Source organism: Meles meles, chromosome 5 (genome assembly GCF_922984935.1).
Source record: "Meles meles chromosome 5, mMelMel3.1 paternal haplotype, whole genome shotgun sequence".
In the NCBI taxonomy this organism is placed as follows: domain Eukaryota; kingdom Metazoa; phylum Chordata; class Mammalia; order Carnivora; family Mustelidae; genus Meles; species Meles meles.
In genome coordinates this window covers 99,984,070-100,008,049 of record NC_060070.1, presented here as the reverse complement: position 1 = coordinate 100,008,049, position 23,980 = coordinate 99,984,070, and the positions used below count along the sequence as shown (strand labels likewise).

The following is a 23,980-nucleotide window of genomic DNA, read 5'->3' as shown; positions in this document are numbered from 1 at the left end:
CTAAGGATAAACAGAGAACAGCTGTAAAGTAAGAGTGTGTTTGGAGTCTCTACCATCAGCCCTCTCTCACTCAGAATGGAATAAAACTCCTTGAGCTGTGTGAGAGAATATGAGAGAGCTCTGCCCTGACTAGCCAGAACTTTCTCCTTCAGTTCTAACCCTTTTTTGTGTCCTGTTCTAACATCCATATTCCTCACTCTCCGTATCAGCATTCAATAGATGTTGTCACAATCTCAATCTTTTCTTCTATTGTTCAGAAAGCCCATCAGTAGCCAGTCCTCATTAACTTTATGTCTGCACCTTGGTAACACTCAATCCCTTCATGTTGGAGTCTCAGAATCCTAATCTTCCTTAAACATACTCTTCAAAAATGTCATGTCTTTTCCTACTGACTAGTGGGGATTGGCTCAATCCCTCACCCTTGGTTTTCTCTGGGCCCTCTGAACTGTCATTTTTCCCTTTGGTGGGAATGGAAGGGATTTTATACTGTCTGGAATTTGGGTGAACAGAACAATTCTTTAGTTAAATCTGACCTGAAAAATGCGCTCTAATTTTGAGGAAACCTATATTCAGGTAGCAACATCCAAACACAACGCCAGTCTTGTCCGCCAGGTTACCTGGTGTCCGAAGGGTTTACTTACTTTTTTCTGGTGACTACAAATGCACACTTCAAAGAGCTGGTTTACTTGGGCAGTTAATTGCTCTGTGGGATTTCTCTTGCTTGAATGTCCATAATACATATACTTCTGCAAAGAATGTTGCTCCATATATATTTTTTTTTTATTTGACAGACAGAGATCACAAGTAGTCAGAGAGGCAGGCAGAGAGAGTGAGAGGAAAGCAGGCTCCCTGCCGAGCAGAGAGCCTGATGCGGGACTCGATCCCAGGACCCTGAGACCATGACCTGAGCCGAAGGCAGCTGCTTAAACCACTGAGCCATCCAGGCGCCCCTGCTCCATATATTTTATCCACTATTGGGAAGGCCATGATAAACTCCTGCCCTTGACCTGGTGACATGACCTTGCATCTCACCCTACTGTTTACATTTCTTCACTTGTCCCCTCTTGTTTAGCATCCTGGTTCTAGGTCTTGACTTCATTTCTCTACTTTAGCCTACAGTCTCTGATACTTCCAGGTTTGGACATGAATGGAGTTGACTCTGAGTTATTGGCTCTGTGACTTTGAGGAAGTTACTCAACATCTCCAAGATTCAGTTTCTTTGTGAAATTGTGATAATATATAACTCAGGATTGTTGTGAAAGTAAATGAGAATAAAATCTAGTACCTGGACAACAGCAGCTTCTCTAAAAATCTTTATTTAAAAATCTGAATATTATTATCACGCTTGGTTCTAAGTTAAGAATGAGATAAATATTTCTAAGGGAAAGAAAAATTTGACATAAATGTAACTTGCACTGAGTTGGACTACTTTTTGCTGGGGTCCTGGGAACAGATAGCTCCTGAGGCCCTGATTGTCTAGGTCTCTATACTCCTTCAGTTTTCTGTAGTGGTCTCCAAGTCCAATAGGCTCCCAAGGCAGCTCTTGGCAAAATCACCAGGAAGTGAATTCTTCCCAGTGTTTCTCTCTTCTTTGAACATCTCCTGGAGCCTCTGATGACTAGACAGTACAGTGTTAGTATCTCAGTCACCTCCAGAGCAGTAGTTCTCAAAATGAGGTCAAAAGATCACCTATATTGGACCCACCTGTGGTGCTCAAGAGTGCAGAATACTGTCCTCCAACTCTTCACCATCACCTTCAGCACCTGCGAAGCCAGAATATCTGGTGGTGGGGACCTAGAAATCTGTATTTTATATACTTCAGGCTAGGGTTTCCAGACAACATACAACATATGTGACTGAGTTTAAATTTCAGAAAGATAACTAATAAATTTTTAGTGTAAGTGTATCCTATACAGTATTTGAGATATATTGGGAAAAAAGTTGTTTTTTTCAAATCTGAAATTTAAATCTGACTTGGCATCTGTGTTTTTTGTTTGCTAAATCTTATAACTCTATCCCGCATGCACACTAAAGTTTAAGAAACCGTTCTAGCAAGACACTCACAACACAGTCCCACCAAGCCATGTTTAGAAGCAACTACGGCACTGAAGTATTGTTTTAAAGAAAGACAATGTTTTGTTGGGTTGTACAGCATCACAGTCCCTTTTGCTTTCAAGTCTCTCTTCTGTGACTTGATGCTAATGTTTGGGATGAGCTATCCCAGTCCCATAGCATGAGCTCCCAGGAGGTGAGTTGCTCATAGTGGGAATAAGGCAGTTTTCCTATTGTCACACCAGCCAGGCCATGTCAACCCCCCGGGTGATCAGGGAAGAGCTACATGGTAGCCTCTGGATCTCCCTTTGTTCCTGGAGCACAAAGCTTAGGCCTGAGGCTGGCTGAGCAGCCTGTTTCTTGACTTCTATTCTCTAGGTAGACATGGGCATCTTGGCCTTAGACCAGCCTCTGAGGCTGAGAGAGAGAAGATGCCCATAATTGCCTAGGAAGTAGTCCAGCAGTTTGGTCTCTTGGCCCTTCAGTCCTCCTCCTGGAACATGGAAGAGTCAACATACCATTTACCTTACTGCCTGGAGTTAGAGTTTGCAAATTCAAATACCCATGGGTGCTCAGCTGGTATCATAAATAAGTGACACAGGAGGGGTAGGGGCTATGCCAGAATAACCATAACCCAAGAAGGCAGACAGGCACTTCTTAGCTTCAGCTGGTCCATGGCTACCCCACAGGAATTTGGACTTTGTATTGTTAAAAAACTGAGAGTCTAAATTTTTATATCAAGTGTCCTAATTGTAAAATATTAGAAAAAAGTAACAATTTTTATAAACATTGTGTAGGCCAAGCAGAATACCTCTATATACAATAAAAGACTCTTTAGGGAATTAATTTTCTACTCTGTCTTAAAGTATATTACACAGCGATGAGCCAATTGTCAGTATTTTATTGAGTTTATAAAGAGAATCCATTGTGTTCAGTTTGATCAGAATTAAAGCCCCAATCTCATGTGGTCCAATGGAGAATTTAGATTTTATATCAGCATATAAAAGACATCAAATTATTTAGTTAGGAAATCCTATAAAGAAGTAATAAGGTGATTAAAATGATCTAATCAGGAGAAGAGGACATTGAGGAGATTCATGTATTTGATCTCAGGCACTATGTCTCAGTGCATAACTGAGTGTCTCAGAACAAAGGCATAGCTAATACAATCATTGGTCTTCAACCCACAGCCAAATCATTGATTTGTTTGAAGGGCTGGAGAGGACACTTTGTGTAGACTTGGTTTCAAGGTAAGCCTTTGGCTCCAGTACTATTGCAAACACCAAAGAGGAGGCTGCGGATTGATGACAAAGGAAGCCTCCCACTGTGGAAGCTTACAAGACTACTTTAACATGAGATACCACTTATTTAGGTGGGCAAATTACAGCCCAGTTGAATTGCACTGAGGAAGAAAAATGAGAGTCTATCTGATTCCTGGGGTTGGGGGAAGGGATTGGGGTGTGTGAAGAGTACGTGAGCCATGAAAGTATCAATATACTGGGACAGGAAGTAAATTAAGAAAAGCAGAATGACCACATAGAAGAGTCTTTCTTTCTGGCAACCTTATTGTACTAGAATAACTATAATTTAACTATCCTTAATTTCTATAGGGAAACAGAGTGTATGTTGCTGGTTTGGGCTATTTTTTTCATCTGGTGACCAGCCTAACATCACAAGCTCCACTTCTCTCCTTTACCCAGAATATTGCACATTCTTGTACAAGGTAAACTTGGGTAAATTCATCTACATTTTGGGGGTGAGATTTAACTTTTTTTTTTTTTTGTACAACACTCTCAGAGAGGTTGTAATCTGGGGCATCCATATACAATTTGATGACGCACCTGTGTAAGCATTTTGGATCATAAAAGTTTGGTGGTTAAGGGAAGGAAAGGGACAGGGAAAGTCACTGGAGAAGGCAGCAGGACAGAGTGCATCTTTCACATACAGAGACAGAGAATTCAACAGAGAGAGCAATTAAAGTTCCAAGGGATAGGAAGCAACCAGGAGGCAAGAATGCCTGGGCTCCAGATCTGAGTAGGGTGAGGAGCCTTTGGGGAGAGGCTCTTGGCTGGGGACAGGTACTCTGGTAAGAGGGGAGGGGACTTGTTCAAGGTTTTTGGTACATGGAGGTAAGGTCATCTACTAAGAGCAAGAGCTGGGAAGTGTGGTGGTAACATGGGGGAAATGTGGACTTAGAGTCATTCAGGCCCTGAATAAAATCTTGACTCTACTAGAAAAATTTTTGTTTGGGCCTGAGGCTGAAATTGTTTTTTTAAGAGTCAGATTCCTCATTTGTATAATTTCAGATCTACACTGGAAGTTTGATGTGATAATTAGATGACGCCTATGAGGCACCTAAAGGCCCACCTGGAGTATAGTAGGAACTCAATAATTGATAGCTATCAATAATTGTGATAGTAATAGTATAGTGATACTGCTCTGATGGACAGTGAGAAGAGAGTGGAATAAGGATTCAAAATGATTGCTGTGCCATTTTGAATGCCAGCTAAGGCTGGGATTAGCACATGTGCTATGAATTTATCATTAAGATTATGAAGTTTTACCAAGATGCTCTCAGCAACTCCGCAGTATGAGCAAAGAAGATACCCAGAGTCCTGTGAAGGTAGTGCATTTCAAGGAGAAGAACAAAAGTTGGAGAGAGTAACAGTGCTCATGTCCACTTCCTGGTGTGTTCTAATGGGCTAGGCACAGGTGTTCAGTCTGCTAGGAAGGGGTGAACCTAGAGAGAGGCTGGGAGAAGAGACTGAGATTTTGGCAATCTGCATCTGCTGAGATGGGAGCAGGTCATGGAGGGTAACAGAGAGGGAAGGCTGAGGGATGGGCAATGCTGGACAGGGAGAAGGCTCATAGGCCTCATCTCCACTCTCCTTATTCATTACCTTCATTTTATATTTCCCAGTGAGAAAAAGTGGGACATTTGAAACACAGAAAGTGATTGATTTTCACTGTTTGTTTTGCTTTCAAGGTCTGGTCTCTTTATTTACCCTCAGTTTCGGCCACCTTGGGATAACATCAGGGGCCCCACCCTGTTCCAGAACTTCACAGTTTGGGGAAGTGCAAGTGGTGCCCAGGTAAGCTGTGTTAGTTTTTCATTAAATTGTCATTTGTTCTCTAAGGGTAGTTTATTATGTGTCTCGATTTAAAGGGGGATGGTTTGGGAGCCATTGCAATATTATCACAGTATTAAGGAGCAAACAACATCACAGGTGTGTGGGAAAATTGTTGAATGAATAAATTCCTACTCCGGAAGCCAGGGTCAGTTTGGTTCTGCTCTGGTCACTTTTCAGCAGCTCTAAGGGAAACAACAGAATCATAGAGATTTACAAGCAGGAGGAATCATAGAGGTCATCCGTTCCTCACCTCCTGTGCCTATTTAGAGATAAGAAATGAAAACTCAGAAAAAAGGGTTTGCCAGAAGTCACATAGTTAGTTAATAGCACAGCCTGGTGCAGAATCCAGACACCAAATGCTGTGCATTTGATATCTTAATATCCTGAATAATGCATGCTTCAATCCTAAGAAAATAATGATGTTCCTCATTAAAACCCAAAAATTCCAGCTCAAGATGCCATTCTTATCTTTATCAATGAGCCACATTTTCTTCAAAAAGGAAAAAGTTCACATTCAAGCATTCACTTTTTGTTAACAAAGTGATTTCTTGTAAGGAAGCTTTGGGTGCTCATGGTTAACAGCAACATACAAAATTATCCAGGGTCACTCTTTGGTGCTACACAGAGAAAATGACACACGCTTGGTCCCTGCCACTTAGCAATCTGGAGCCTAAGATATGTAGATGAAGAAATATGTTTACAGGGCATTCAGGAAGTAGAATAAAAACATATAATTAAGTTACATTAAGAACATTAGACATTTATTTCACATATCTAACAAGAGGAAGACGATTGTGGATGGGAAAAGCCCAAAAATATATAATTAGGAACAGGAAGAATCCCGATTTTATTTAGTGTTTTGTTCTTAACTTTATGAAGTACTTTGTTGCCCATAAACATTATGAATAAAGGAGTGACAAATCCAGCAGAAACATTGGTTCAGTCCTGTCTTAAGCAGAGAAGCAATTCATGCCTTACAGAGACTTACACTCTGTTTTCGTGCTTTTGAATAGCCTTTTTCTAAAGGAAATAACCTAATGATATGGACATATTAAAAGATGGTCATGAGTCAGCTTTCTCAAGTTCTGCAGTCAGAAGTGCTAAACCCATGAAAGAAAACACAGATCCTTAAAGATGAAACTCTTGTATACTCAAATTTAATTAATCAAAAAGTTCGAATAATGAGAATGCTTTTGGAATTTTGCTTTGGTGAAAAGAGTAAAGGAAAGTGATTAACATAATAGCAGGGAATTTAAAAAGTAACTCCCTCCAAAACAATCCTGAAAAAGAATAAGAAAGACTTATACTTCCTTATTTTAAAAATTACTACAAGGCAATAGTAATTAAGACAGTGTGGTATGGGCACAAGTATAGAAATATAGATCAATGGGATAGAATTGAGAGTCCAGAAATAAACCCACACAACTGATTTTTCACAGGGATGCCAAAACCATTCAGTGGGGGAAGTATTAGCCTCCTGAACATATGGTGCTGGAACAATTGGATAGCCACATTCAAAAGAATGAAGTTGGATCCCTACCTCACACTACTTATAAAATTCAACTCAGTAATGGATCAAAAACCTAAACATTAGGGAAAAAACTATAAAACTCTTTGAAGAAAACAAAGGGGTAAATCTTCATAACTTTGAATTTAGGTGAAGATTGTTAGGTATGACACCAAAAGTATAAGCAACAGAAGAAAAATGGATAGATCATACTTTGTCAAAATTGAAAATTTCAATGTTTCAAAGGTCCTCATCAGGAAATTAAAAAAATACAACCTATCCAATGGGATATAATGTTTGCAAATGGTGTATCTGATAAGGGAATTATATCTAGAATATAGGAGAACTCTTACACCTCAACAATAAAAAGACAACTTAATTTAAAAAATGAGCCAAGTATCTGAATAGATGCTTTTCCAAAGAAGATACACAAATGGTGACAAGCATGTAAAAAGATGTTCAACGTAATTAGCTATTAGAGAAATACAAATCAAAAACACAGTGAGCTACCACTTCACACCCACTAGGTTGGCTAGAATCAAAATGATAACAAATGTTGATGAAGATGTAGAGAAATTAAAACCCTCACACACTGTTGATGGGAATTTAAATGGTCTAGGTCCTTCAGAGAACAGTCTGGCAGTTCCTCACATGGTTACACACAACGATACCATGTGATCTATCAACTCTACTCCTAGGTGTATAACCAAGAGAAATAAAACATAGATTCATAGAGAAGCTTACACTCAAATGTCTATAGCAGCATTATTCATAATAGCCAAAATGTAGAAACAACCCAGATAGTCACCGTTGGATAAGTAGATAAATATAGTGTGGTAAATCAAAACAAAGGACTATTACTTAGCCATAAAAGGAAATGAAGTCCAATACATGCTACACCATGAATGAACCCTGAAAATACTATGTTCATGAAAGGAGCCAAGTCCTATCCTTGTGATTTTGGGCAAATCCCATGATTTTTCTTATTTCATTTGTAAAATGGAAAGATAAGTTATAACTTATCTGAAAGGATAAGTTTGTTTCAAGAGTTAATTACGTGCCCGCATGCAAAGTGTCCGGACAAGTGCCTGGATGTTTGTGGAGTATGTAGTGATAGATCAATGTCGACAATAACATCTCTGGAAATTTTAACATTGATAAATGCCTTCTGTATCCATCAAAAATGCGTTGTGTTTAAATTTAATAAATTTTCATTATTAGATATATCTGGCCTTATTCTAGTCATTAGGCACAAGCATTGTGTTTATAGATACTTGACCAGAAGGATCCACTGGGTAAAATTGTGTCTAAATATCAATTTATATTTATTTGATGATATTGATAGCTTGGTAGCTAACATTTTGGGATATTTTATCATTTAATCATCTTAATAAACTTGAGGGAGCTGCGTCATTATTACACTATTTTTTGAAGGAAAGGAAACTTTCTGGGTAAGGGTTAAAATACTTGATAAGTCATATAGTTCAGAATTGCTGGATTCCAACTCAGATATCTGGCCCTTTTGTGTGCATGGTAATAAGAGTTGAGAAGAACACCCTCTCCTCACCATGTTTCCTAGACGCAAAGAGATTCTTTTAGAAAAGGGAGAGTGAGAGATGAGAGCATATTATGAAGGTATTCACACCACAAATAGGTGATTTTTGCTGTTATATCTTGGTTTTCTTTTAAAATCACCAGGTTTTCTAGATAATGCTGGTTGTTCGTTGTTTTAAAATATGAGTGTATTTGCCAGAATTTGGGCTGATGCCTGTAATTGGGTCACAACTCTTGTTAAGTTAACAGGTCAGATCATAACCTTTTTTGTTTAAATAAACCTTTGTGTCTTCAAAGAGCTATCATTTTATAAAAGCTGTTGGTGCATATGTAATGGGATATGCTAGCTGCTCAGTTCTTAAAAGTTCAAACACAAAGACTGATTGATGGGTAGAAGCATGATACTATGATAAATCAATGCTACCGAAAATCAATCAATCAATCAGTCAAGTCTACCTAAGCCTTAATTAATAGGAAACATCTACTTGAAGATACGACTGTGAATATGACCCTATTTAATAAATAAATGAATGGCTCTGTTAGGTTAATTGCTAGTCCAGACCTCCATCCTGATGTTGGTTGAACTGAAGTCTAGGAAAAGAAATGTCTTGCCTAAGATCATATAGTTAGTTCCTATCAGTGCTAGCTCAAAACCAAGAGCTCTGTCCGCCAAACTAGAGGGACTCATTCAACTCTAACAAGGTAATTTTGCTAATACTCAATCCCTGTTTGGGCCCATTAACCCACGTTGTCATGAATATAGATGTACATAACATATTTTGTGTCTGTAGTCATGCTGAATTACTTATTTCGTATTTGCAATTTTCTGATAATATTAGTTAAGGTATACTCTACTGAGGAAAAGATTAGGTACTAGAGTTCCTGGATGTTCTGTTTTTCTCCGTTAATTTTGTGTGATTCGACAACTGCAAGCTTATTTTAGATATGTGAAGAATTCACACTGGCATTTTTAATGTAACAGTTATTATGAGGAGAAATGAAAAGTACAGAGGGGATGTTACCGAAGGGGAATAGTTAGCACTGACCTCACGGCAACTTTGGGATGTCTGCATGGATATTGGTGGACAAAAGCTGCTTAAACATGGGATAGCATGCTTATTTATACTTAATCAATAATTTAAGAAGCTCTAGGAAGTCTGCAAGAAAAATCAAGCCTCAGACCTTTGCCATAACATATGCTGTTGTTTTATAGATTTTTAGAAGTAGCAATCTTCACCTGAAAAACTTCCAAGTTTATTCATGCAGAGATTTTGGAATTGACATCTTAGAAAGTGATGCAAATACTTCAATTACTGACAGCTTATTACTTGGCCATTTTGCCCACAAGGTAAGTGCCTTAGTGTAGTTGTTTTAGGCTGTCCATCAAAACAGAATCATATGTGCTAGGTTCCCTGGTGATCCAGGATTTGTAATTTTAATAGCATTCTTCAGTGAATCTTGTGTTTAGTTGGTCAAATTTGAAAGTTTTTTTTTTTTTTGTAACCATGGTGAAATTCATGATAAAATTCAAATATACACAAGGTTTCAATGTTATGGGTCCATATAAATCGTAAAAGTCATGAGTAGCTTGAAGAATTCTTACTTGGTCGCTATTTAGCATTATTTTCATACCAATTCAATAACAAACTAAATAATTTTGCGTTAGTTTACTCTAACCTCACAAGGATTATGGAATAGCATAACTCCACATTTTCTCTTTGTATTATGGTTTGCCAAGTTTCAACATCAACATTTTATGGGCTCTTTATTCTATTTAGAGTGCCTCCCCGAAGGAGGTAACATAAATTTACATTATATAGTATACTAGGGCTTCTTAGATGATTTCCTAATATTTATCTAAGTGTGGGTTTCTACATGATAAATACAGACTATAGATGACTTCTCTGCCACTGTGTGACCTGGGTAGCAGAATGTAGATGAGGAAAAAAAAATTTCTCAGGTGTGGAACTAAAACTGCTGGCTTCCAGAGAAGTCCATGACCGCCATTGGTCTTAGTAGGCTTCAGACCTATAATGGATCCCCCAAGTTCTTGTTCTTGAAGGAGTTACATGTATATTCATATCACATTGTCATAACAGAGATGGCAGAGACCTATAGCACTTCTGAAAACCAAGGAAGGAGTTTTCTCTTTAGTCTGTTCCTCAGTGTTTTGACCAATTGAAATTTAAATAATCATCACCCTTTGTACTTCCCTTGGAGGTTATTTTTACAGGTATAGATATAAATATTAAGATTAAAAAATAATTTTCATACTAAGCTTCATTTTTCTATGTTTAATTCTCAAACTTAGTTAAGTCTTTTTTGAACCATCCTTTTCAGGAGGGAAATACCTGCTGGTTTTTCCTTTTCTCTAAAAGGATTACCACCTTGAGAGATGAATCTTTTCTTAGATTGCAGAATTTTCAAGAAAGAATGGAACCCAGATTTAGATTCTTTGATACTGGTAGATCAAAAGCCCTTAAATTCTTCAGGAATAACCTTAGAGAAGATGCCAAAAACAAAATGTCCATTGAGCTGAGTCACTAACTGTCCTGGTAAATTAATGTCAGAATATCTTAATGGATACTAAATAGACATCATAATGTCTATTTAGAGAGTGACACAAATTAAAATTTAAATTATGAAAAAGGGTGCTTATCATGAGATAATAAAACATAATCCCACCCCTGGAGTGTGATTCATCACAAATGCAATGCAGCCAAATGAGGATCTCTCAGTCTCTTAAGAAAGTGTAGGATGATGAAAGTCCTTGAATAGATGATTTTAAGTGGTTTGTTCTAGGAGAGATCTAGATCCTGGTTGAGCATCCAGATCATAAAACCATGGAACTTTAGAGCTAACTATTAGTTGAGAGTTGATCTAGTTAGAACTCCTGAATTTACAGGTAAAGTGATGGAAGATTTAGGAAGTCAAATGATAGCCCAAGATCTATGCCTAGTGTTGTGGAGCTAGGACCACCAACATACCCTCTCACTCCTGGCCGAACACTCTTCCAATTGCACATGGAAAACAGCTTCGGCAATATTTTCTAAAGTGTTTGTCATGGAAGGCTAGACCCAAGAGAGGGTCTGAGAAAAGCAAGATTCTTAGGTTAATTACATTTAGGATATACTGTTGACAATACCTCCATTCCCTGACATTCACATGGCATATTCATACTTTAAAGGCTCCCTGAAGTTCTACCGTTAAAAACAAAAAAGAAAAACATCTATGAATGTTTATTTAATGCAAGATTGTTCAGATTTATTTGGGAACCACTCTATTGCCATGTGAAACTATGTCAGTTGTTTAAAAAAAAAAAAAGGATGCCTGGCCTTCTGTGGTTGTGGAACTCTGACTTTAGCTTCTCTCTTTCATGCCTGCCATTCCTTCAGGAATTAAGATTTTCAGAGAATGTGGCCTATCCATTCTCCGACCTTCCACCGGCACGTAATTGGTAGCGCACAATTACCAGCGAGTCCTATCCTAAAACAAACACTAGTTTCTGGGAGAACTTTTTATTAAAAGGATTTTTTCTCCTTTAAGCCTATTTGTGTATATGCTGGTACCCTCACACTCAGCATTACTTTATAATGAGGGAGAATGGTTTAATACACAAGAGAAAGAGATGCCTTCTCCTATCACTGTGTACCCCAGTCTGGCTATTTTGTTTATGCCTGCTGTCCTAACATCCTATTTCATTAGCATCTCTTTTCGCTTTCAAAAATGTCCTGATTTGGATGCAAATTATGGTCATCCTACTTTGAGAAGTCTCTGTGAGATGGTTGCCTTCTCATTGTTATTGAAATTAATTTGAACAGATGACAATACTTTAACATATATCTTATTCAGACAGATGATGATGGATGGCTTCATTCTTCCTACTATTTCTTGGGGGGTGGGGAGGTTAGTTCCTATTTTCACTTGTGGATTTGCCTTCCTTAATTTAGACCTTTCATCCTTTGTTTCCCCAAATTCTGTTGTAGGGCCCTTTCTCTTCTCAATGTACTTGCTCTCCCTGGGTGAAATCTCATTTTCTCTAGTGGTTTCAATTACCATCCTCATGCTGATGTCTCCCATAAATTTGCATTTATTTCTAGCGTCTTACTTTGTGCTCCCAGTTGGCAACCAGTTTTCTTTTCTTTCTTTTCTCTCTCTCTTTTTTTCTTTTCTACTCTTCAAACTTGATTTGTCTTGCATTGAAGAGTATCTTTTTTATATTTACTTATTTGAAAGTTACTCATTTTCTTATGATTATTTTAGTTATTGGACTTAAAATTTTCAAGATTCCCTCTCGTCTTAATGAGGTCTAAGTTACAACAGCACTGTTGAACTTTACCGGAGCAATGAATGCAAGGACCTTAAACTCTGTTAACTTCTTTCTTCCTTCCCATCTTGTATGTTACTTTTCTCTCGTATCTGTTCCACTTCTGAAAATAAATGTTTCATGGAAGTATAACATTTATAGGGAAAAGTGCACCAATCACAAGCGAAGAGCTCAATAAATTTTTATAAAGTAAAAACCATGACATAACACTCAGATCAAGAAATAGAACATTATCTGTTCCTTTGAAATCCCTTCATGCCTCCTCCCGCCCAACCCCTCTTCTAGCCCCCCAGCCAAAGGGGAAAGCATTACTCAGTCTTCTATAGACCTAGATTAATTTGAATTCTGTTTTCATTCTTTATATAAATGGAATCACATAGTAGTAATTCTTTTGTGTCTGGCTTCTTTGGCACAAATTATGTCTGTAAGATTCATGTATGTTTTTATATTTTTTATATGTTGAAATAATTTGTTTTCCCAATCACTATGTAGTATTTCACTTCATGACTATACCACAGTTTTTTTGTTTTTTTTTTTAAGATTTTATTTATTTGAGAGAGAGAGACAGAGATAGAGATAGCGAGAGAGAGCATAATCTGGGAGGAGAGGGAGAAGCAGGCTCCGCCCTGAGCAGGGAGCCCGATGTGGGACTCGATCCCAGGACCCTGAGATCATGACCTGAGCTGAAGGCAGATGCTTAACCAACTGAGCCACTCAGGCATCCCAATATACCACAGTTTTTTAAAGGCATGTTGGTATTGATGGACATTTGATTGTTTTTAGTTTTTGGCTACTGCCAGTAATGATGTCATGAACACTCTTCTATATTTCTCTTGGTGTTCATGTGCATGTACTTCTGTTGAATTTATGCCAAATTATAAAATTGCTGGCTCAGAGGATATCCTTTCAGCTTTAGCGAATAATGCCAGACAACAATTCCAAGTGTTTACACTTGCACCAGCAGTTTTGGAAAAGGGTTTCATAACTGTATCCTGAAATTTCTCTTGACCAACATCTTAGAGTTTTCCTGCATGTCATCCTAGTATTGGGGCTCTTGTTCCTGATTCCCACATTTTCCTCCTTTCTGATTAATTCCTCATTTTATTAGAATATAGCCTATAGTAATCTTCTTAACCAAGTAGGGGTCTACAGAAGGTAAATATTTTGAGGTACCAGTGGATCCCCCCTTATTTATAGGTTGTCAGTTATGAAATAGCAAGTTGGAGTTCATTTTGTCTTGACAATTTGTTTTTTTTGTTTGTTTGTTTGTTTTTGTTGTTGTTTTTTAAGGATTTTACTTATTTATTTGATAGAGACAGAGAGAGCAGGGGGAGTGGCAGGCAGAGGGGAAGGGAGAAGCATGCTCCCCGCTGAGAGGAGAACCCTAAGTGGGGCTCCATCCCAGGACTTGGGTTCATGACCTGAGGTAAAGGCAGAAGCTTAACTGACTGAACCACCCAGGCGCCCCACCCCCAAACTCTTGCATTGACAGTTTGAAGGCAACACTCCATTTTCTTCTAGCTTCGAGCACTGAAGTTGAATATTTTAAGATACTCCGATTCTAGGTCTGTTATTCAACTTTTAGGTTTTCTTCTTTGGAAGTTCTCAGAATCCTGTCCCTAGTATTTTACAGTTTCAGAATGATGTCCCTCATGTAGCTTTTTGCTCTAATGACTGTGTCAGGCACTGCATGGGACTTGGCAGTTTAGAAAACCTATCTTTCCCTTCTGGGATGTTTTCTTCAGTCATTTCTTTGATAATTCTCTCCTCATATTCCTTCCTTCCTTCCTTCTGTATTATTATTTTGAGATTGAGCCTCCTTGATTTCTTTTTTGCTTTTCTTAATATTCTCTCTGATTTGTCATCAGATTTTTATTCTATTTTCAGGGGTAGTTCCTCAATTTTTTCTTATTGAATTGATTATCTCTGTTCTCTTATTTTTGTTCTTTTTTCTTTTACTGAAAAATCTCTTTGGGGGCTTCTTGTTTCATGGATATAATATATTTACTTCCCTGAAGTTTTTAATGTTGGTGTTTTACGTGTTCTTCTGATTTCTATATTGGCTTTGTCTCCACTGGTTTGCTTTTCTTCTTTCTTTTCAGCACTATCTTTCATGGTGGTAGGCCCTGATAAGTTTCTGGTGATTCTCAGGCATACAATTATTTTTAAGAGTAGAAAAGTAAAAACCTAACAACTTGATTGGATGGAGTTTGTTCAAGAGATTTTGTGGGGAATAGCGGAAGCAGTTTTTGTTTCTTTTTAGATTTTCTAATTTTTATTTTTTATTTTAACATATAGTAAAACTGATTTTTTCTGATGTACCGTTCTGTGATTTAAGCATGTGTGTAGATTAGTGTAACCATTAGTGTAGACACCACAACTACCACCATAATGAAGATAAAACAAAACAGTTGTTTTAATCTCAAAAAACTGCCTCAGGCTCTATCTTTGCAGCCATGTCCTCCTCTCAAGCCTAGCCCTGCCCCGGGGTATCTCTAATTCATTGTCTGTCACTATAATTTTCTCTTCTGAATAATCATCTAAATGGAATCAGATAGCATGCAACTTTTTAAGACTGACTTCTTCTGCTATCAAATGCCTTTGGGATTTACTTAACTTGTTGCAAGAAGCATGCTTTCATTCCTTATTGTTGTTGGGTTGTATTCCATGCTATGGATGTACCACAGTGTGTTTAGTCCATTCATTTGTTTAAAGACATTGGGTTGTTTCCAGGTTGGGTGATTACAAATGGAACTGTCATAATCATTTGTGTAAGGTTTTTGTATGAACATAAATTTTTTTTTACCTAGGAGCTGAATTACTAGGTCGTATGTTAAGAGTTTGTTTAACTTGATAAGAAAGTGACAACCTATATTCCATAGTGGCTACGGCCACTATGGAAATTATCAGCACTTGTTATCATCACTATTTTTTTAAATTTAATTTAATTTTTAATCTTTTTATTAATTATTTTTATTAACATATAATGTATTATTTGCCCCAAGGGGTACAGGTCTGTGAATCATCAGGCTTATACACTTCATAGAAACCACCATATCACATACCCTCCCTAATGTCCATAACCCAACCACCCTCTCCATACCACCCCTCCACCCAGCAACCCTCAGTTTGTTTTGTGAGATTGAGTCTTTTATGGTTTGTCTCCCTCCCGATCCCATCTTGTTTCATTTTTTCCCTCCCTACTCCCTAAACCCCCCACTCTGCCTCTCAAATTCCTCATATCAGAGAAAGCCAATTATCATCCCTATTTTTTATTTAATCATTCTAATGTGTGTGTAGTGCATCCCATTGTGATCCTTTGTCATTTTTGTGATTTGTAAATATTTCTCCCCACTCTGTAGCTTGTCTTACTCTCTTGTTTTTGTTTGTGTATTACAAATTGTATTTCACGTGACCAGTTCTCTTCTTCCTTCTTTTTTTTTTCTTTCTAAATCACAGGGAAGCCTGTGTATGTCAGCTGGGATCCAAACTCCCAAAAGATGGGAACTGATAATATCTAACACAACCTTTGTTAATTTTGATCTCACTGACTGCGTGGCCATCAGGACCTGTGCGGGCTGTTCCCGGGGACAGGGTAAGTTGTTTGAAGAGGTAAGACAGACACTAAAGAAGACCAACATTCAAGTAAATGCAATAAATAGCGATAAAACTTTTGTGATTTCTTTCAGTATAAGATTGCATCAGTAGAAACTGCTGCTCTGATCTCCTGAAAGAAATCCCAGAGGAGGCCAGGTGCTCCCAGTGTGACTCTTGTAGCCACCCCCTCCCCATTCTTTCCCTATGATGGCATCTGCTGTCCTCCATCTTTACGGTTCCATGTCTCTGTTGGACTCTGAGCTTCATAAAGGCAGGGACTGGATCTCTCCTGTTCAGAGGTTTATCATTAGTACCCAGCAGCTTGGTGCCTACTGGGCAGTTTATTGATTGAATAAATGGAGTTGGGTAGATAGACATACGGGTATAAACTAACACACATGCAATCTTTCCTCAAAGAGCCAGAATTCAGTACTTTATGTTTTCAACAGCCTAAGGCTTGTTGTAGACACAAAGAGAACCATAGGAATTCTCGTTCACTTGTTAACCACATCTCTGAGGTGGTGAGAAATACCTTGGAGGACTCATGGGCCAAGGTGAAAAGAAGTAGAGAGCAATCTAGTTGATTTGATCAATGTAAACAGCCAAACCAAGTAATTCAAGTAAATATGCTCTTGTGGTTTGAATCACCAATTTAGATAATTGTTTGTTTTTTTAATTAAATGAATAATCAGCAAGTCTCTGCTTTACTTTTTTTTTTTTCTTTTTTCTGTATAGGCAGAGTCAAAGATTGTTTTTATTTGGGTGGCATCTGAATTTAAGATTATAGAAATAATCATAGGAATAAAAAATGCCTTGTGGCATTCCCTTCAAATTACATCCCCTCAGTCCTTTAATAGCTTCCCTGTTTCATATCATTCATAAGACACTGAAGAAAAGCATACTATTCCTCATGACCTCGAATCTCTTCTCACTGGATGATCTGGGCTAAGTTATCTCTTTCATTTTCTTGAAAATGGTCCATTCCTGGTTCTGTCTGAGGAACTGGGGCATACAAAGATGAAAAAACACATTCTTCCCTTCTGGGAGCTCTTGATCTAGGCACAAAAATAAATGTTAAGCCAGTCACTGTAGTAAATGTGATAAGTACAATCCTAGAGGACTAAAGAAGGTCAGTGAAGGCAGCAAGAAAGGGGTCAGGCAAGAGTTTGTAGAGGTGTCCCTTGAGCAGGGCTTTGAAAGATGAATAGAAATTTGTAAAGGGGCATAGGCAGAGGAAAGTTTCTAGGAATTAGGAACAACAATACGCAAAAATTGAAATTCCAGTAGGACTGAATGGTAGGGTGGTGGGTGGTTGTGGTAGTTGATGAACTATAGAAATTGCAAGAGGTGGAATCCTGGAGTCTGGAATGCATGGCTTAACTCACTACATGGACTCTACTGGGATCTGGAATGAAACATCAAGGCCACTAATTATTTGTATCTTACCCTTTTTATTTTCCTTTGGGGTATATTTTATAATGTACATGACACAGAAATACAGTAGCGTATGTACTGAGGTCCTGTGTATACTCAGTTGTTACATTTTAATGATGGGGGTGTGGGAATTAGAAGGCCTGGGCAGCTGGACCAGCAGCAGTATTGATGAATCGCAGGTAGGCAGGATGAGAGAAAGACTGTGAACAGTGTAGTCCTACAACGAATACTTAAAAGGGGTGCTACAATTAGTATTCCCCACATGGTTGATTGAATGTTGCTTTCGAGGGTGACCACCAACCATGGTTCCAAACAGTGCCAAATGTCTCCTAGAAGGCAAACCCACCCTGGCTGAGATTCACTGCCCTAGAATAAGGCTGCATGAAGGCAATGCAAATCCTGCCCTTGTTTCCCTCCATGTCCCTAGCACACACCACAGAGCCCGGCACACAGCAAACACTCATGATTTTTTTCCTTGAATAAATAACCAAGGGCATCGTAACTGTGTATATAAGCAGTATAAAGTACTGAAAACAACCCAGTGAATTCAGCTGTCGTTTGTTAGAATAGTGTTTTGTGCCATGTGTAACAGTCTTTCTGTTTTCCGATTTATAGGTGGATTTACTGTGAAGACCAACCAGCTGAAATTTATAAATTCTCCAAACTTAGTAGCATTTCCATTTCCTCATGCAGCAATTTTGGAAGACTTGGATGGGTCTCTGTCTGGGAGAAACAGAAGTCATATTCTTGCTTCTATGGAAACCCTTCCTTCTTCTTGTTTGGTCAATGAAAACTTCAGTCAGATTGTTCATGGCAGCGTCTGTAGGGAAGATGTTCTCTTTCATCGAATGTCTGTTGGTTTGTAAGTTGACTTCACCATACTTTTCAGCTTGCCAATGAGCATGCATGTTTTTTGTTCAGGCTGTTGGGCTTTATAGAAGGGAAATTTTTAAAGATTTTATTAGAAATATTTAGTTCCATAAAAATGATATGGAAATACTTTTGACAGCTGTCAAATCATCAGTTTAATGGTCATTTTAGGCTGATTCAAATGGCAGCTAACTTTCAGTATTAGCAGACAAGATCGCATAGCCCATGAGCACTTATTGACATTTTGGGCTAATGGCTGCATCTTGAAAAGACTTGCAACCAATGGAGAATTTGGGAAGTATTTAAATTAGAAGTATTATTTAAAAAATTCTAATAATGTCCATTCTCACTTATATACATATACTCTTCCCAAGCTCTTTTTAAGTGTTCAATATGCTCTGGGGAAGCAATTGCTGATCCCTTCCTATTACTTGCAAAGTTGCTCCACTCCAGTTCATTTTCCTTGTTAATTTCATGAACTATTGGATCCGTACAATACTTTTCCTATTAATACTGGAGCAAGGACTCCTTGGTTATGCTAGTCAAACCACCATTAAGTCAGGAGCTAGGCTGTTTATAATGCATAATAGGATTGCTTCTGCCCTCTTTAATTTCCAGGTAATGATTGCTGAGTGTCTAGGGTTCTTCTATCTTTTACCTATTTCAAATGCATTGCATATCTTTAGCCACACTTCTTTCCTTCCATTGTTTCAAGTGTCCTAACCACATGAATATTCAGTCAAGTGATTCAGCCAGACTATGTTGGCATTTTATTTAACCAGGTAAATGACATGGTAAGTCAATGGGATCAGGACTGTGCGAAGTCTGCATTTTGATTGCATATAGAATCAGTATTCTGACATTCTTTTTTAGAAGCCATAGCAATCCTGTTACTGTCAGCATTGACTAGTCTGAAAACTTTCCACTTTTGCTTTCTCAACTGTTTCTTCTTCTTTCAGATGTTAAGAGGCCTAATTCTAGGGAGCAAAATAACAATGTGGAAAGAGATTTTCATTTCTAATCATTTCCCACTGTGCACAGTATCCTTTTTGTTTTCAGTATCAGGGATTCATCCTGAATATTACTGTTGTTTTTGTGATTTTACCAAATATGTTGTTATAGAAGTTAGTGATTTATTTCTTAGATACTTTTTTTTTTCAAATGGGGGAAAATTTAAATAGATTTGTGTCATTAAAAAGAACATGATATGCTTATATATTTACTCCTCTGTGTTCTTGATACTCCTTTTTTATGCCCTACTTTGAGAGACAGGAGACTGTCTCTTAGAGAGTGACTTAGCAGGGGAGTAGGAGGCATAGGCTTCCAGGTATGGAATGAGTAAATCATGGGAATAAAGGTACAGCCCAGGGAACATTGTCAGTGGTATTCTGATGGCATTGTACGATGGCAGATGGCAGCTGCACTCATGGTAAAAATAACGTATAGAGTTGTTGAATCACTATGTTATACATTTGAAACTAATGTAACATTGTGCCCCAGCTTTACTTAAATAAAAAGAAATTAAAATTAAAAATGAAAGGTACTTAGCGATGTGGTGGTAAAGGCTCTGCAGATGTAACCCTGTCTAAGCATCTGTTCTTGGCGAACTTCAGAACTGGATACTTAGTTGCTTACCTTAGCAGTAGGTCATGATCCCAGCACTCAGGGACTGACAAGGTAAAAATAATAATAGTCCTTATATAATATTGTGAAGAGATTCAAAGGGGTCGTATTAGGATGAAAGACTTGTCTTGGTTTGGCTGGCATTTTCCTGGCTTTAAGATAGAAAATCTCATGTCCCAGCCTTGAGGAAACCAGGATGGCTGGCCACCCTACTCTCTACACTTCTATATTAAAAACTTCCGGTGGACCTACAGGTCTATGGACAAATGCCCAGCTACCCCAAAATAATCCTCAGGGAAGTTGCTACACACTCCCAATGATAAGTCTCTTGGCCCTAGCGTCTTTACCTCTAGGAAAAGGTGATGTATTCAATGATCCCTTGGGCCTTGCTAGTCAGAGTGTGTGAGCTTTACGGGGGAGCTCCTTAGATGTGGGGCATCTCAGACTCCACCCCAGACTTCCTGAATCAGAATCTCTAGGTGACTGATATTCAAGTTTTAGAAGCACTGCTCTAAGGTCCTTTCAACTTTATTTTTCTATGGTTCTATCTCTGGCTCTTTGTGCTCAGTGACTTGATCTCTGTCCCAGAGCATTATAACCTCATTAGGAACATGTCAGAGCTAATGAGCAATTTGAATTCAGCATTGATACAAACTTTGCTGCATTTCATGGAGAAAGGATTAATTTGTTGTGCTATTTGCCCTGGAGCAAGCACCCTAAGAGTTGATTTACAAAGCTCCCACAGTCATGATCTTTTGGGGTTGTGTGTTGATGGAGATCGGATATGGCGCAAGCACCCTGCTGTCTTCACTTTCAGCTCTTACCTCCCTCCCTCAGCACGAGGCCCCCCGAGGGCAGGGTGTGAGGCCTCACAGAGCTGCATAAACAAGGCGTCTGTTCCCCCCTTTGCTAACAACCAAGTGTCTGGAGTGGGATTTCTTTCTGGGAGAGCCCCCGCGATGGTCCAATTTCACTGTGAGTTCTTTGTTTGACACTGGAGACTTCTGTATCTGTCCCTCAGTACCTTATTTAGTACCTCAGTACCATATTTGTGGCATTGCCTGCTCATAGCTGTAATAGTTGGAGTATTCGAAGTTGGGGAATAATATTTAATACTTAGGTGAAGAAAAAATTCCTGCCTTCTACAAGACAGAGTCCAGTTCATGTTTTGTTTTAAAATGGCAATGTGCTTGATCCGTATGAGTGCTGTTTATCTTCTCTCTCTCACTCAGTCATGGTAAAAACATTTTCTTCCTGTAGGAGCCACAGGTATTCCTCAGAGTGTTCTTGTCCCAGCTCCTGTTACTACAAGTCTCATTCTCCCGACTCTATCCTTCCCGATAAGAGAGGGGTAGTTTTAGCCCTATTGTGTAAGTCAGGACCTCATTTCAGAAAAATATGTCCATGACCGTTTTTCTCCAGAGATCCTATAATGACAACATGCGTCATGTAATTCATTGATTTACGGATCTCCCCCAAATTTAGATAGATATCTTCTTCTGTATAGGAATAATTACATGAAACAAAGATAATATTACCAAGAGTTTGTTGTGTCTCCTTTATAGGCTCTTATCCCTGTCTCTTGAATGCTAATGTTGGGACACCTGGCTGGCTCAGTGGGTAGAATGGGTGACTCTTGATCTTGGGGTTGTGAGTTTAAGCCTTACATTGGGTGCAGAGATTACCTGAAAAAAATACATTAAATACTAGCATTCTTAGGGTTCTGTGAAGCACTTTCCTTTCTTCTCAAGTCATACTCTTCCCAGATGATCAGGGTTATTCCACCACTTCAGTTAACATACAGTGATGCTTCCAGATTTGTTTCTTCTAGTTTATACCGTGCTCCTAAATTCCAGACCCATTTATCCAATTGCACTGTCCAATATTGTAGCCACTAGCCACATGTGGCTACCAAACACTTAAAATGTGGCTAGTCCCAACTGAGATGTGTTGAAGTGTCAATTATACTCCATATTTCTCAGATGCGGTAGGAAAAAGAATGAGATACCTCAAAAACTCATTTATTTTGATTATGTTGAAGGAGTAATATTTTGGATATATTGGGTTAAGTATATTACTAAAATTAATTTCACCTTTTTAATTTTACCTTTTTAATGTGGCTACTATAAAATTTAAGCTAACACCTGTGGCTTGCCTTTGTAACTTGTATTGTATTTCTACTTACAGCAATGTTTTCCACTAGTGTACATACTTGCCATCTCAAACTTGACTTGTCAGATCTGAATTTAAGTTCTTTATCCATTGGCTGTTGCTGTCTGGGTGTTGAGAATTCCCGGATGTTCAGGCGAATGCTTCAGTTATCAAAACCAGAACCATGGAGTCACCCTTGACTCATCTTTTACCTTATTTCCCACAGATATCACCAACCAAGTCCTGTCTATTTTCTCTCATAAAATTAAAAAAAAAAAATCTTTGCATCTTTCTACTTCTCTCCTTCCCATCTTCCCCTCTCTAGTCCTCTCACCTGTAGGACCACAATAGCCCCTGGCTGCCTTGCTGTGACTTCATCCTTGAGCTTTGTGAATGCAGATCTTGTCTTGCCATGAACTCCTTCCCTTGCTTGGAACTTTTTAAGAGCTTCCAGTGCTTCCCAAAGAGAGTCCCATATTCTTCACGTCTCGCAGGCCCTCCATGACCTGCTCCCTGTTTATAGTTGCAACCTTATTGCTCAGTGCTCTCCCCCTCCCTTCCCTGTATCCCATGCCTCAGCTGTGTTCAACGTCTCTGTGCCTTTCAGTTCATAAGGTTCAGTTTCCATGAGCTCAGCATGAAGATCATTTTCTCAGGTAGGCTTTCCTGAGTTTCCTGCATAGGTTCTGGAAGCCCGGCTGTATGCCAGCTCTCTACATATTTGCTCTACCCAATACGCAAAGCTCCGGTATAGCTCTATAAATTGTCTATCTCTTGTAGGTGGTAAGCAGAGCCAGGATGGGGTGTATTCATTTGTTTGTCTGAGTCACAGTGCCCAATATTGAACACAGCAACTCAATAAAATAAGTATTTAATAAAGGAATATAATTTAAAAAATTGTGGACTCCCCCAGATTTTCCTCTCATGTTCTTTCTGTCCATTTCTCTGTTAGGACATTTGTGTGGCATTCATGGCACTCCATGTTTGTTTAGAAGACCCAAGATTGAGATAGTATCCTGGCTTTATTTCTAAAATTCCTAGGGACATGTGATACTTGAGAAGGTTCTTTTATAGTATCCTCTGGGCTTTTGCTTCCTGAGGCTCTCGGTTGACCAGATGATGTATTCCAATAGCTGACTCCTTCACTCTGCCCCATCCCACCCCTACTGCAGTTTGTCAGCATTCACAGTTGTTTTCCTTCCCTGGTGGTTTTGAATCAATCAGTTGTGATGGGAGAGAATAAGAACTCAACCCTCACCATTACCGTCTGGGAATTATTATTATTATTTTTGTCATTATTATTAGTAGCAGTAGTAGTTTGGAACACTCTATAGGTATTTCAGTTGTCTTAGACTTATTCAAGTATCAATAAATCAAACCCTGGTCTCTCTTCAATTGTTGGCTATATTGAGCATGGGAGAAATGAAAAGTTTATAAGATGTTGTAGGTTGGCCACCCAGTCCCTCCAAGTTTATAGGATGTACATAAAATAGTCAGGACACATGCATATATTTGAAATTATTTTTCAAAGACTAAAGAATAAAGAAATATGTAAGAATTATTTGTGGCTACCAGTTATAACCCCCTCTTCCTAAGGGGTGTTTTTCTGAACAAGTTGCTTCATCTTATTTATTTATTTTTGCTTCAGTTCTCACATGAATAAAATGGACATAATGGTATTTATCTCACAAGGTCATTGTCTGGCATATAGCGAGTACTTAATAAATGTTGTCT

General features: G+C 38.5%; 1 protein-coding gene across 1 annotated transcript in view; it reads left to right on the top strand.

Annotated features, from left to right (window-relative positions):
* LOC123941759 (fibrocystin) overlaps positions 1 to 23,980 on the top strand; it is a 361,193-nt gene that overhangs the window by 197,041 nt on the left and 140,172 nt on the right. Inside the window, exons 44-48 of the mRNA XM_046005454.1 lie at positions 3,663 to 3,775; positions 5,039 to 5,144; positions 9,458 to 9,592; positions 16,031 to 16,166; positions 18,218 to 18,464. Of these exons, the coding sequence (XP_045861410.1) occupies positions 3,663 to 3,775; positions 5,039 to 5,144; positions 9,458 to 9,592; positions 16,031 to 16,166; positions 18,218 to 18,464 (737 nt within the window). The remainder of the gene's footprint in view (positions 1 to 3,662; positions 3,776 to 5,038; positions 5,145 to 9,457; positions 9,593 to 16,030; positions 16,167 to 18,217; positions 18,465 to 23,980) is intronic.